Source organism: Trachypithecus francoisi, unplaced genomic scaffold (genome assembly GCF_009764315.1).
Source record: "Trachypithecus francoisi isolate TF-2019V2 unplaced genomic scaffold, Tfra_2.0 Lachesis_group10, whole genome shotgun sequence".
In the NCBI taxonomy this organism is placed as follows: Eukaryota; Metazoa; Chordata; class Mammalia; order Primates; family Cercopithecidae; genus Trachypithecus; species Trachypithecus francoisi.
In genome coordinates, this window is record NW_022681455.1 from 3,060,634 (window position 1) to 3,074,240 (window position 13,607).

The following is a 13,607-nucleotide window of genomic DNA, read 5'->3' on the forward strand; positions in this document are numbered from 1 at the left end:
ACTTGACTGCTGAATTAAATAGAGACACAAAGTCTACCACCACTGCATCCTTTGGCTCCTGAAGGGTGGCACTAATTTTCACCCCAGGATGCAATACTGTTTTTGACTTGCCTGCTTGGCTGGGGGAAGGGCCATGATTTTAGAAGCTTCCATTTGGCTTTCTCCACTATGATAGCTCCTAAACCCTATAGGCCACAGATCCAGTGTGGGTGCTGGGCCAATTTCTAGGTATATCTATCCCAATTATATATTTGAGGACCAGAGAAATGACCCCTGATGGGTCCACAGACCCAGTGGACCTTTGGCTAGGACTCCATTTATGTTTTGTTCCTGTATGGATGGTTGCCCACTCGAAAGAGGGGTTGTGATGACACTTCAGGCCCCTAGATCTCAATGCCAGTTCTAACCCTTGAAATGTTTGCATCTTCCTCTTTCTCTGATGTGTGGCCAGCCACTCAGTTGGTCATTTAGGGAATGGCTGGGGCAGTTGTTACGGCACATGGTGGTGCAGGGGACCTGGTCACCTCTCTAATTGTTGGGTTCCAGGCCCAGGAACTGAGCAAGGCATCATAATATTTTTTGGGGGTGACTACATTCAGTCACTTGACCATCCATCCTTGATTTCTTTTGATGGTGTAAGGTAAATACCGCCCTTGCAGTATGCAGGCTTGGCTGACTCCATGGGCACTCCGGAGCCAAAATGGCCCATCAGAGTTGTGAGTTGTTCCGCACTGGGCCAAACTGGCCTGGCTTTCATACTCTGCCTCCATCAGTTATTGGATATGGGCTGCCCTGGGGAGGGTGTGCAGGTTCTGAAGGAGGCCACGGCAGAAGGTAGGATTTCTAGCAGTTGGGACAAGTCCTTTCTTGAAGTGGACCTAGGTGGCACATGCAGGCTCTTTGGAGACGCCATCACAGATAATGAGGGAGGTTCTTGAGGACATGAAAGGACAGGGTCAGAGCACAGGTGGATGGATTGACCTTCAGTGCATCAGTGCAAGGAGGGACATCTTTTTTTTTTTTTTTTTTGAGACGGAGTCTCGCTCTGTCGCCCAGGCTGGAGTGCAGTGGCCGGATCTCAGCTCACTGCAAGCTCCGCCTCCTGGGTTTACGCCATTCAAGGAGGGACATCTTTATCTTTCACCATCACAGAGAGGGCAGGAGGAAAGATAGGGTCCAATGAAGACAAGCGTTTTAGGAGAGGGACCAGGAGCTGGGAAGATCCGGCCTTCTCACCTCTATTTTCTTCATACCATCAGAAACAAGGGCATCTGCTCAACCTGGGTTTGGGTCAGCTCGGGGCCTGGGGAGCATAGTCAAGGGGAGTAAGAGAGGACGCTGTCTAGCGGCTGCAGGGCAGTGTTCTGGGGCCGCTGAGGTTGGGCATGACTGGCTGTGACCCTCTCCTGTGTGTTTCCCCAGCAGTGACAGAGCAAAGCTAGAGAGAGAGGAGCACTGAGGTTTTGACAAAGGTATAGCCAGTGAAATCATCCTTACAATCCAGACTTAGAAATTTGCCATGCCAGCCAGGCCTCGAACTCTCCACCGGTAGGTAGCTTTGTCTCCTTAATCTTGGGGTCCGCCTAGCTGACGAAGAGCCATCTATTTTGGTCCCTCAGATCACAATGTAAAGGGATAAACAACCATGGTGTAGCCATACACTGGAGCACTGCTAAGCAATACAAGGACACAAGCTATTGACACGCACGCAGATGAACCCAAGATAATCATGATGAAGGAACGAAGCCGGACAAAAACTGTGATTCCGCTGATATAAAACTCCGGAAAATGCAAGCTAATCTATGTGGCCGGAAGCAGATCAGTGGTTGGGGGCAGGAGTGATTACGGAGGGCAGGAGGGGTACTGGATGCGTTCAGTCTGTGGATTGTGATGATGATTTCACTGGTTATAATATGTGTCAAGACTTCAATCTGTACACTTTGTATGCGTGCAGTTATTGTATGTTAATCACATTTTAATAAAGCTGTTAAAATATTGACCTGAAAATTAACTGTATTATTGAATCATCGATAATTAGCGAATAGAACGAAACTATGGAAAATGTCCTTTTAAATTTCAATTAGCTCTATTAGAGGTTTAAAAAGCAGACCTTTGATAGTTCCAAGTTAAATCCCTAAAGTCAGTTGTAACAGAATCTGACAAAATGGGCTGTTTTCTTTCACCACCTTCTCTCTTAACCCATTGAAGCCTCCCTTACTGAGGGTCTCTCGATAGGTATGACAATGGGATGATTCATGGTGCTTCCCATGAAACTCTCTGGCCATTCCTTTCCACGTCTCGGAAAGGCTCCTGTTCTTATTTGCATTTTGCAGATGAGGAAACTGAGTCTCAGAGAGGTTAAAGGGGTAGCCCGAGGCCATGTACATGACTGCAGCTCGGGGCTCGGCGTCCAAAAGGGTGCCTGCTCATCCTCCTGCCAACTTAGTTGACACAATTTTCCTTTCTAAAGGCTTTCTCCCAATACCGTTGCCATTCTTAATTAGGGCTAGGTACAGTCGAAGCCTCCCTGGAGTTAAAGGGCTGCTAGGAGGAGGAGGTGGGACGGAAGGTGGCCGTTTTCAGAGTGCTTAAAGAACTAATTAAAGGGCCGGGCGCGGTGGCTCAAGCCTGTAATCCCAGCACTTTGGGAGGCCGAGACGGGCGGATCACGAGGTCAGGAGATCGAGACCATCCTGGCTAACACGGTGAAACCCCATCTCTACTAAAAATACAAAAAAACTAGCCGGGCGAAGTGGCGGGCGCCTGTAGTCCCAGCTACTCGGGAGGCTGAGGCAGGAGAACGGCGTGAACCCGGGAGGCGGAGCTTGCAGTGAGCTGAGATCCGGCCACTGCACTCCAGCCGGGTGACAGAGCGAGACTCCGCCTCAAAAAAAAAAAAAAAAAAGAACTAATTAAAAGTGAAAGTCTGTAGGGCGAAGTGTCACCGCCTGGGAGGACCGTGCGGCTGGCTTCAGCCCTTGAATGCCCCACGTCAATAATAATTAGGGTGTGGGAGGGCGAGTTCTGCTGGGCACCCGTGGGCTTCTAGACGTCACTGTCGGACTCTGCGACTAAAGTGGGTTTTCCCAGTCTAGAGAGGTGCTGCAGTGCGGGAGAGGCCGGCAGGACCGCCAGGGACAGCTACTCAGCGCAAGGCCCGCAGCCGCCCCGCCTCGACCACGCCCCTCATCCCCGCCCCTCCCCGACCACGCCCCTCATCCCCGCACCTCCCCGACCACGCCCCTCCGGGGCCGAAAGCGAAAGCGCGCTCGGTGACTCGGTGCTCGCTCCATCGGGTCTGGCTGGGCCGGCGGCGGTGAGGACCCGGTGCCTGCGCTGTGGGTCGGGAGCCGCCGGGCGGCATGGAGGGGCTGGTTGCCGCCGCCGGCGGGGACGTCTCCCTGCACAACTTCAGCGCCAGGCTGTGGGAGCAGCTGGTCCACTTCCACGTCATGCGGCTGACGGACTCGCTGTTCCTGTGGGTGGGGGCCACGCCGCACCTGCGCAACCTGGCCGTGGCCATGTGCAGCCGCTACGTGAGTGCCGGGCGGCCAAGGGTGCGGGCGGCTGGGCGGGGGCGGGGGCGGGGGCGCGGAGCCTGTGCGAGCTGCCGCCCCCCAGGCCTCTCTTGGGTCCACAGGGCGCCCGACACCCCCGAAGCCCTCCCGCGGGGTGTCTTAGGGAACCCGCGGGCGCCCGGGCCTGCACCACCCCGGGAGCTGCGCGCCGGCTCCGAGCCCTTCTCCCTGTCCCGCCGCCCGCAGCTGCGTCCGGCTCTGGTCTCTGGAGATCGGAATGTCCTGGGCCCCTCCTCGCCACACGCGCGCTGGGGGACGCGTCTACCTCGTAGCTCTGGTGCCGTATGGATTTTGAGCACGCTGACCATATTTTGGGGACTCCTGCGTCTCCACCTGCTGTCTCAGGCATTTCGCACACATCAGGCACACATCAGGCCCTGTTCCCCAAGCCTGCCCCCTCCTCCGCCTGCCCGGCGCTGTGATGGCAGCTGCATCCTGCTGGCTGTGCGCTCGGAGCCTCGCAGTCGTCCTTCATTCCTCTTTCTTCACACTCCTCTTTCTCAGCACTCCACGCGTTTAGTCCCTAGGCACTGCCGCCAGTCAAAGCAAACAAAACCCAAGCCGCCCTCACCTCCTTCACCCTGCCACGCTGGGCCAAGCCTGGGACATTACCATTTCCCCTCCTCTCCCGCCTTTCCGGCTTTGCGCGTCGCCGCCTGGTTTCCCCTGGTTTCCTGAGGCTGCTGTAAGAAAGTGCCACAGACCGCGTGGCTTAAAACAACAGAGGTTTATTCTCAAAGTTCTGTAGACAAGGTCTCTCTCTGCCACCCAGGCTGGGGTACGGTGGCATTATTATAGCTCACTGTCACCTCAAACTCCTGGGCTCAAGTGATCCTCCTTCCTCAGCCTCCCGAGTAGCTAGGACTACAGACATGTGCCACCGTACCTGGCTAATTGTCTTTTTTGTAGAGATGGGGTCTCACTGTTTTGCCCAGGCTGTTCTTGAACTCCTGGCCGCAAGTGATGATCCTCCTTCTTCAGTCTCCCAAAGTGAGCCCGACTCTTTTCTCATAAGGACATCAGTAATGTTGGATTAAGGGCCTACTCTACTCCAGTATAACCTTGTCTTAAATTACATCTTCTTTTTTTTCTTTTGAGACGAAGGCTTGCTCTGTCGTCCAGGCTGGAGTGCAATGGCGTGATCTCAGCTCACTGCAACCTCTGCCTCCCGGGTTCAAGCAATTCTGCCTCAGCCTCCCGAGTAGCTGGGATTACAGGTGCGAGCCATCACACCGGGCTAATTTTTGTATTTTTAGTAGAGCTGAGGTTTCATTATGTTGGCCAGGCTGATCTTGAACTTCTGACCTCGTGATCCGCCCGCCTCTGCCTCCCAAAGGGAAGCAAGTCCCTCTGGAAGTAAAGAATCTTTATGCTAATCTTTATCCTAAAGTGCTGGGATTATAGGTGTGATCCGCCGTGCCCGGCCTAAATTACATCTTTTTTTTTTTTTTTTTTTTTTTTGAGACGGAGTCTCGCTCTGTCACCCAAGCTGGAGTGCACTGGCCAGATGTCAGCTCACTGCAAGCTCCGCCTCCCGGGTTCATGCCATTCTCCTGCCTCAGCCTCCCGAGTAGCTGGGACTACAGGCGCCCGCCACCTCGCCGGGCTAGTTTTTTGTATTTTTTAGTAGAGACAGGGTTTCACCGTGTTAGCCAGGATGGTCTCGATCTCCTGACCTTGTGATCCGCCCGCCTCGGCCTCCCAAAGTGCTGGGATTACAGGCTTGAGCCACCGCGCCCGGCGCATTACATCTTAATTACATCTGCAGAAACCCTGTTTCCAAACAAGGTCACGTTCACAGGTACCCAGAGGTTAGGACTTCAACATATTTTTTGCGGGGACACAATTCAAGCCACAACACTGCCTTGTAACCAGTGCAACAGAATGATAGTTTTAAGACTTAAGTTGGATATTTTCATTTCTCTGCTCAAAACCTTTCATGAGGTGAACTCAGAGCACCCAAGGACTCCAGTGACCTTCGGGCTCTGTTGCCTCTTAGGGCTCCTGTCTGTCCTCCAGCTTGGCAATGCTGGTCTCCCAGCCGTGTTGGCTCCCTCTCAGCCGTGGATTGTTTCGTGGTGAGGTTTGTCTGCTTGCCCAGGGTGAGCACGTGCATCTCTAGCTCCTGATGCACCACTCTCTAAGTCCCGGTGGAATAAATGAGTGAGGCCCCCTCAGCGAGACTCTTCTGAAGCCAGTGAGGCAGTGATGACTGAGGGTGCTGGGGGCGGGAAGTCCTGCGCGAGCCCTTTCGCTGTGCACAGCAGCGCCCGGAGAGACCTCAGGAAGGAGATGGCATCTGATTCCTTTCTTGCTTGTCTTTTCCTCAGTGTTTCCTTTTTTATCTTTTTCTTTTCTGGAGGGTCCTGACAGTGGGCCTTTGAGCAGGCGGCAGCGGAAGAGGCCTGGGGGACCGGGGTGATGGGTGGGGCTCTGTGCTCTGTGCCACCTCGCATTCTTTCCTTATCCCAAGTCTTTGGTCATAGTGGGCAAGGCTTTGGGCCCTGGTCAGCTCTGGTGTCACTGCCTTGAGCCCCTTTGTGCAGTGCTGGTTTGGGCTGGTGAGTGTGGAATAAGTAGGCTCCTCCTGTGGCTGGCTTTGGTCACTCAGTCCCATGGTGGTCACAGCTCCCAGTGGGGTGTGTTTTCTCATCTGGAAAGTGCACCTCCAGCAAGGCCAGGCAGGAAAAGGAACGGGACTGATTGAGTTACCTGACCTGTGAGAAGTCCAGTCCCACTCGCTGGCCACAGTGTGCCTGGATGTTCTTTCCAGGGGCAGAGGGCGGAGCCAGCCAGGGAAGAGAGGTGCAGGCCATAGCGGAAGGCAGGAAGCCCCAGGTTCCTGTGACCCGGGGGCTGGCCCTCCATCTCCCGTCCACGCAGGGAGAGTCTGTGGAGCTCTTGTACTTTGGTGGCAGGGCTGAGTGGTTGTAATAGAGACTTTGTAACCCATAAAGCCTGAACTAGTTACTGTCTGGCCCTTCTCAGGAATTTTGCCAGCCCACGCGCGGAGAATGGCACCAGACAGTCTGTGAGGTCTCCTCCCTCCCGCTTCCCTAAACTCCCACGTGTAAGACTGTAGAGGACAGACACCCTGCAACCCGAGCTGGCCGACCTTGGGTTGAGCAGGGATTTTTGGTGCCCAGAGAGGCTGCAGGGCTAGTGACACTAAGTCCTACCAGCTTGAGGGAAGCTGGCCTGGGACCTGGGCCCCTGCCTGCAGGGATTCTTGGACCCCCCAGCTGGCTTCTAGGAGTGGAAGGTGGTGCTTCAGCTGCAGGAAAACTCTCTGGGTATGCATGTGCTGGGAGACCACCATCCTAGTGCGGTTTTGGAAGTTAGGAACTATGAAGGGTAACACGATGGGGCTTTACATTTTACTTTTGGTAGAAAAAGGATTTTCTGTTTTCTAGAAGGTTTAACTGTAAATACTGTTACCATGCAGCTAAATGTTGAACTTGAGGAATCTGTAAACAGCAGGCTCATTAAATCATATTTTTGTATCGTTTTTAATGAAAAGCATACAGTAAATGCTTTCATTCTTCTCCTATGTTTTTTGATCTCCTGCCTTTTACTGCCTTTTGTGGAAGTGGCTTTGAACCTTTAGGAAATGAGCAGCGTCTGTGCTCTGTGCCCTGCCATACTGTCCGGCACGCCGTAGCTGTTTGTTCAGTTCACTTGTCCCCGCTAGGACAGTTGGGGTGGCAGGGGGACCAAACCCCAAAGTCTCTGTACCTCCGTAAATCTTGCCACTTCCCAAGATTCTCAGACCTCTGTAGCCAGGCTGCTTCTCCTAGAAATCTGCTATTTTGATAAAAGCAATTTGGCCATATTACCAATAAGTTTTTTTTTTTTTCTATTTTTTTTTCTATTAAGCTAGACCTTTAGACCTTTTTACTTTATTTTACTTTTTTTTTTTTTTTGAATAAAAATGTAGAGACAGGGGCTCACTTCATTGCCCAGGTGAGTCTCCAACTCCTGGTCTCAAGCAGTCCTCCCTCCATAGGCTCCCAAAGTGCTGGGATTACGGGACTAGCTAGACATTTCTACTGGTGAGAGATTACTCCCCAAGTCATTGGGACCAGGTTACTCCACATCTCCGAAGGGCCCGTTTGTTGATCTGGGCATCGTTTGTACTGCTTATTTCACCTTATTGCTTCTTGTCCAAAATGAGGTTGGCCAAGCATGTTCAGATGTTGTTATTTTCCCTGTTTGGATGCTGGTGGCTGGTGCCCTTTCTCAAAGTCACAGGGCACTCGCCGACGCCGAGGAGCCCGCAGGGGCTGGCGCAGCATGCTCCCTCACAGGCTGAGATGGGGAGATTAGGCGTCCTGCCTCTGAGCCAGCTGCTGTGGGGCCCGAGGCACCAGGGCACAGGGGCCCAGACTGTGAGTCACTTTCTTCTTGCTGTGGCCTTAATGATCTTGTTTGCTTCCCTTTTGGTTGTAATGTTGCCTTTCAGCATGCTTTGGAGTTTCAGACACTAGAACGAGCCCTTCGTGTGAAACTGGTCCTAGAACTTATTAACAGCACTGTGGTTCCAACTTCATCTTTTCCAACTCTACCGACCTCGTATGCGACATGGGGTCCACCTACTTGGTTGTTGATGAACGCCACCCCCTCTTTCCCTTGGCACCTGTGTCTGTCCTCTCAGACTCTGCCACTGCCATCCTCGTGAAGAATCAGAAGCCCCGAAGCCAGAAGTGTGGCTGGCCTGCGGTGGGTGGAGAAGCTGCAGTGTGCCCTTTGCTTTTCTTCTAGGACTCCATCCCCGTGTCTACCTCCCTTCTCGGAGACACTTCCGACACGACCTCTACTGGCCTCGCCCAGCGCCTAGGTACGTACCCATAGCTGGTGCTGCGTGGCCAGCCAGGTGGGAGCCCCAGTCTTTGACGGAAGCATGAAGCAAGTCCCTCTGGCAGTAAAGAATCTTCATGCTAAGAACCGTCACCTCATCGCTGCTGGGAAGCACAGACCCTTGCACGCTGGGTCTTCTTTAAAGGGCACGTCCATGCTTGCCTGTCACCACCACCGTCCCAGAGCTGGCCTGTTCCCAAAGGACTCCCACTTTGTCCTCGGCTGTGTCCTTGAGTCCATGAGCTGATTTAGTTCCCTTCTGTAAGTGCATCACCTCCTCCTGGGAGAAGAGAGTGAGAAGTGCCCACAGCCCCTGTGGGCAGTGGCTCAAGGTAGCCTCCTGGGCCTTTGGAGGAGTCAGTGCAGCTGGTAGAGCAGGTGTCACCTCTGTGCAGGAAGGACTGTCCTTCACTCACAGTGTGATGCTCCTCAGGGCTCGGAGGGAAGACTGGCCTGGCCTGTGAATGTGGCGTAGAGTGGGGATTAAGCAAAGGTCATGAGGTTGAAGGCTCTACGCCTCCCACACCCCAACACATATTTCCTGTGGGCCAGGTAAGGATTCCATGTGCTCTACGACCCCCAGCCCCAGTGCCTGTGGCCAGTATGCACAGGATGCCTATCTCCTGCCCAGGCCTGGCGTTCTCCAGCAGGCCCAGCTGCTTCAGCTCTGGAGTTAGTCACGGAGCCTCTCTGTGTCTCAGGCAGCGAAGGAGCTGGTCCCTGACAAGCAGGAACCTCTGGGTCAGTCACACCGAGGCAAATGCACACGAACAGCGTGGCACGTGGCCCGGGGGAAGGCAGAGCAGGGTGGAGTGTCACTAGCAGGCCCATGGCAGTGCTTGGACAGGACAGAGGTCAGGGAGGGCACAGGTCAGCGTTTCAGGAACTCGCAGGATTCTTTTTCTCTCCCTTGGAGGGAGAGACCTGACTTGTAAGTTACTTTGGTAATTTTTAACTAGCAAGTAATTTAAAATTTTCAGAAAAGTTGCAAAGAAGATAGAATTCCTGCTTAGCTTTCGCCCCGATTTCCCACTTGCCATCCTTCCCTCTTTGTGTTTACATCTTTTTTTTCTGAGCCACATGAAGGTAAAAGCCCTCTTTTGTGTCTCTGCATCACTTTGTGTTTGTGACTATGGAAGGGGTAGCACACTTACGTGGAACAGGTTACTGTGTGCCCATGCCTGGCGGGAGAAGGCTCAGGAAGGTATTCATATTTATACAGACAGAAAGCGGGCTGGGATTGCCAAGACACACTCCAATGGAGAAGGTGATGTGAGCGTGTCTTGCAGGCCGTGAATAACTTCTATATCAATAAGGTAAATTCGGCCCCAGAATATCTATGAGATGGAGGCCTAGTATCTCTATGCAAAAAAGAGGGGTTCTCCGTATCTTGGCAAGTCAGGGGGTGCTGTGGCTTCCAGCATCTCTGAAGGGACTGGTGCTGCAGAGCTCAGACCAAGAAGGGCTTTTCCAGCAAAGTCCTGTGCTGTGTCAGTTGTCTCCAGCCTGGGTCTGGGCCCTAAAGTTGAAAGTGCACTATGAATGCACTACAATGGAAAGGGAGAGGTGTCCTGAATTAGTATCTTACATGAGAGATGAAAGCAAGTAGGGAAAGAGAAGGCCTCGGGGGTTCTCAGTAGCTCTGGAAGCATCGCAGGAGTTGGTGTGGCCAAGGGGACCCAACCTCCTATGGCTCTGGAGGGCACAGCTTGGGTCTGAGGGGGACAGTGCCTCCAGACACACCTTTGTTCCCCGGAAGTCCTATCTCTGCAGTTAGAGCAGTTGGAATCGCAGGGGGCCTCCTTGGGGGAAAGGGGAATCGCAGGGGGCCTCCTTGGGGGAAAGGGGAATCGCAGGGGGCCTCCTTGGGGAAAAGGGGATGTTCCTGCCCCTGGGAGAGGGTGTGGCTTCTGGGCTCCTCCTGGCCAGCCTTGGTGAGCCCCAGCTTCCTACCACACTGCCTGCCTTCATGTCACCCTCTACCTGAGTGGTCCCAGCCTGCCTAACGCAGCTAGGAAAGGATGAGTTTGGTCCCTTTCTCATGGTAGGGGAAGCCTAAGAGGCTTCCTCACTCCCCACAGGGTTGAGCAGATAACTGGGCATAGCTGTCTGCCTCGGGGGCACACTGCACCCAGCCCACTGGTGGGAGGCTCTGTGCTAAGTACTGTAAGCTGTTCTTTAAACACCGGCTCTTGGAATAACCGAACAGCTGCCTTTGTCCAGACACATTCCTTTTTTTAATAAAAAAAAAAAAAAGATTTCCCGAGATGTAAACACATACCATACAATTCAGCAGCTGTCCTCAGGCAGAGGCTGTGCGCGCCTTCTTGCTTTCTCATAGGTACATTGGCTGCCTTGTAAGGACAGTCAGTTAAATAATGCCCAAGACCCTTCCAGCCCTAAAGATCACACAGCTTATACAGCTGAAAACAGGCCTTTGGGGTCCTGGGCTCTACCCTTTCTCAATTTACAAACAAAGCTGGAAGAGGTTTCCAGGCCACGGTGGGGCCTGTGCCTGCGCCTGTGCCCCCAGCCACACTGCCTCTCAGGGTTCTTGGTGGGACCATAGCTCAGACAGCAGCAACTGAAAGGACAGAATTGCCGCCCAGATGAGATCCTGTGACGCCCAGATGAGATCCCGTGACGTGTGTTCTAAGTCGGCCTTTAGTAATGGTGCAGGTGGCCTGGTGCCCCTCAGCCTCACTGCACCACCTTTCTGCCTTTTGGTGATGAGGCTCAGTACATGGTTACCGTATGTTGAGGTGGGGGCGGGTCAGTGCCTCTCCAGGGGTGAGTAGTACTGCACTGGCCCTGCGTGTGGGTGAGGCTAAAGGAGGAGGCCCCGCAGTGGGGCAAGCAGCGTGGAACTGCCGTAGCCTTCTTGCCCACTTGTTTTCAGGATATCGGCTTTCAGATGCTGGGTATGTGACTCTACTTGATTTTTGCAGTTGACCCAGTGCGCACCTCAACTATTTATGATCGATTCTGTAGAAAGAGACTAAAATTTACATTCAGTAGAAAATTACGTGTGTCCATATGCCTATCTGTATATGCGCGCGCACACACACACACACACACGAATATGTTTGTGTGTGTACACATGTATGCAAATGCATGGAAATGTAGGAGGGAGGGAGGTGGAACTGGTTAGGGGTGGGGTGGTGCTGAAGGAGAACTTTAATTTTATTTTAAATACTTTATTTTTTGTGTTTAAAAATTTTTTTTTTTTTTTTTTTTGAGACGGAGTCTGGCTCTGTCGCCCAGGCTGGAGTGCAGTGGCCGGATCTCAGCTCACTGCAAGCTCCGCCTCCCGGGTTTACGCCATTCTCCTGCCTCAGCCTCCCGAGTAGCTGGGACCACAGGCGCCCGCCACCTCGCCCGGCTAGTTTTTTTGTATTTTTTAGTAGAGACGGGGTTTCACCGTGTTCGCCAGAAAAAATCAAAACACCAGAAACGCCTCTGTGTAGCGCAGAGGTTCTTAAGCAGTGCAGGCACCTGCAGGGCTGTTCCCGCAGACAGCCGGCCCCACATCCTGGCTTTCTGGGTCAGGAGGCCTGGGTGGGGCCCAGGAGCTGCCTCTCGAACAAGTTCCAGGGAGGCTGCTGAGGTGGGGCCTGCCCTTCAGAACCCCCGGTCTGGTGGAGAGACTGGGAGAGGCCTGAGTGACTCGTCTGCCTTTGCAGCACCTGTCTGAAGAGAAGCATGGAGATTAGAGCTTTCTTCTCTCCCTACAACCCCATCCTCTTTCTGAGCATTTCGCAGCTGCTTGTGGGTGTGAGGAACACGGGGTCTGCAGTATTTCAGGAGTGGCTGTATCAATGTGTTTTCTCTTTTTAGCCAGGAAGACCAACAAACAGGTGTTTGTCAGCTATAACCTTCAAAACACAGACAGTAACTTCGCATTACTTGTAGAAAACAGGATCAAGGAAGAGATGGAGGCTTTCCCTGAAAAGTTCTAGCTGAGTGGCAGAAGTGAGAATTTGTTAACTTATGTACAATGTACATGTAAATAAATGGATTGAATTTCAGTTTGTCGTCAGGCCGCGTTCCCGTTTTGTTTTTAAGGGGCTAATCTTTTGAGCTTCCTTCTCAGCAGTGTGTGGGCCAAAAGGCTCATACTGACCCACCTGGTGAAGGAGAGGCAAAGTGGACAGTACACATGTCCTCATTTGGCTGTGAGTGATAGAGGGACGAAATGAGATTTCTGTTGGGATTGAAGGCTGTAATCTAAGAGTTTCAACCAGACATGACTGTCTCATATGCATCCTGTTAGAATTAAAGTGATGTGTAAATATGCTTTAGGTTTGTGTGTGCATTCCTTAGAATTCTGTCTTGTGAATTGATGCATCTATCTCTTTCTCATTGCAGTGAAACCCCAGGGCACTTCTCTTCTTGCTATGTTCTCCCTAAACCCCTCCTCTGGGCACTCTTTTTTTGCTGTGTTCTCTCTTGGGCCTACATTTGAGCACCTCCCTACATTGCCCCATTACTACATTTGTGGTCTTGTGAAGTCTGACTTCTCTAGGCTCTGTCTCCTCACTTATAAAGTTGGAGTAATCCCCACCTTGATGGGTTCTTGTTAGGATTAAGTAGGTAGATAGAAACGCTTTGCAAACTATAAGTACCATGGCAGTTAGATGTCAATTATGGTTTTATCTCCTTCCTTTTTATGGATTCAAAGGCTTCAGGTCCTTCTTGCTCTTCCTGTTATTTCATCATCTTCCCTTCTCCCCTGTCTTCTATCCCAAATCCAGAGGACCTCAGGTACCTGCTTTGGTCATTTGTACTCCTTAGCCTTTAATCTTTAATCCTACCACTTGAAGTGGGTTCCAGTCTTGGGCCTTCTCCAGAGGTTCAGATGGGCTGGGGCCCAGGCTTTGGCAGGATTGAAAGCTCCCCTGGTGCCTCTGTGCAGGCAAGATTGAGGACCACTGGCAAAGAACTTTCTAATCTTTGGGGTCCATTGGAACCCTTTTTGTTCATCCAGAGGCAAAAGTCTTGTGCTGAGCCGGCAGCAGGCAAGTGAAGGTGGTGACCCTGGCCAGGAGGGAAAGGCGCGTCAGAGAAGTGAGTCTGTGGTTCCAGGTGCTTCCCTCCTTTGCAGACTTTCCGTGCTAACCTCGAGGCCCCGGCCAGCCTCATCACAGCTTGCAAAGCTGAGTGGACACCTCT

At 52.6% G+C, this 13,607-nt stretch overlaps 1 protein-coding gene across 1 annotated transcript; it reads left to right on the forward strand.

The window, feature by feature from the left end:
- Positions 1–3,237: 3,237 nt before the first annotated feature.
- Positions 3,238–12,731, forward strand: PSMG4 (proteasome assembly chaperone 4). The gene is given in 5 exon segments (XM_033216074.1): positions 3,238–3,536; positions 8,340–8,415; positions 8,869–8,966; positions 8,969–8,987; positions 12,273–12,731. Coding segments are annotated over 5 exon segments (489 nt in total). The 5' UTR covers positions 3,238–3,362; the 3' UTR covers positions 12,395–12,731.
- The last annotated feature ends 876 nt before the right edge of the window (positions 12,732–13,607 follow it).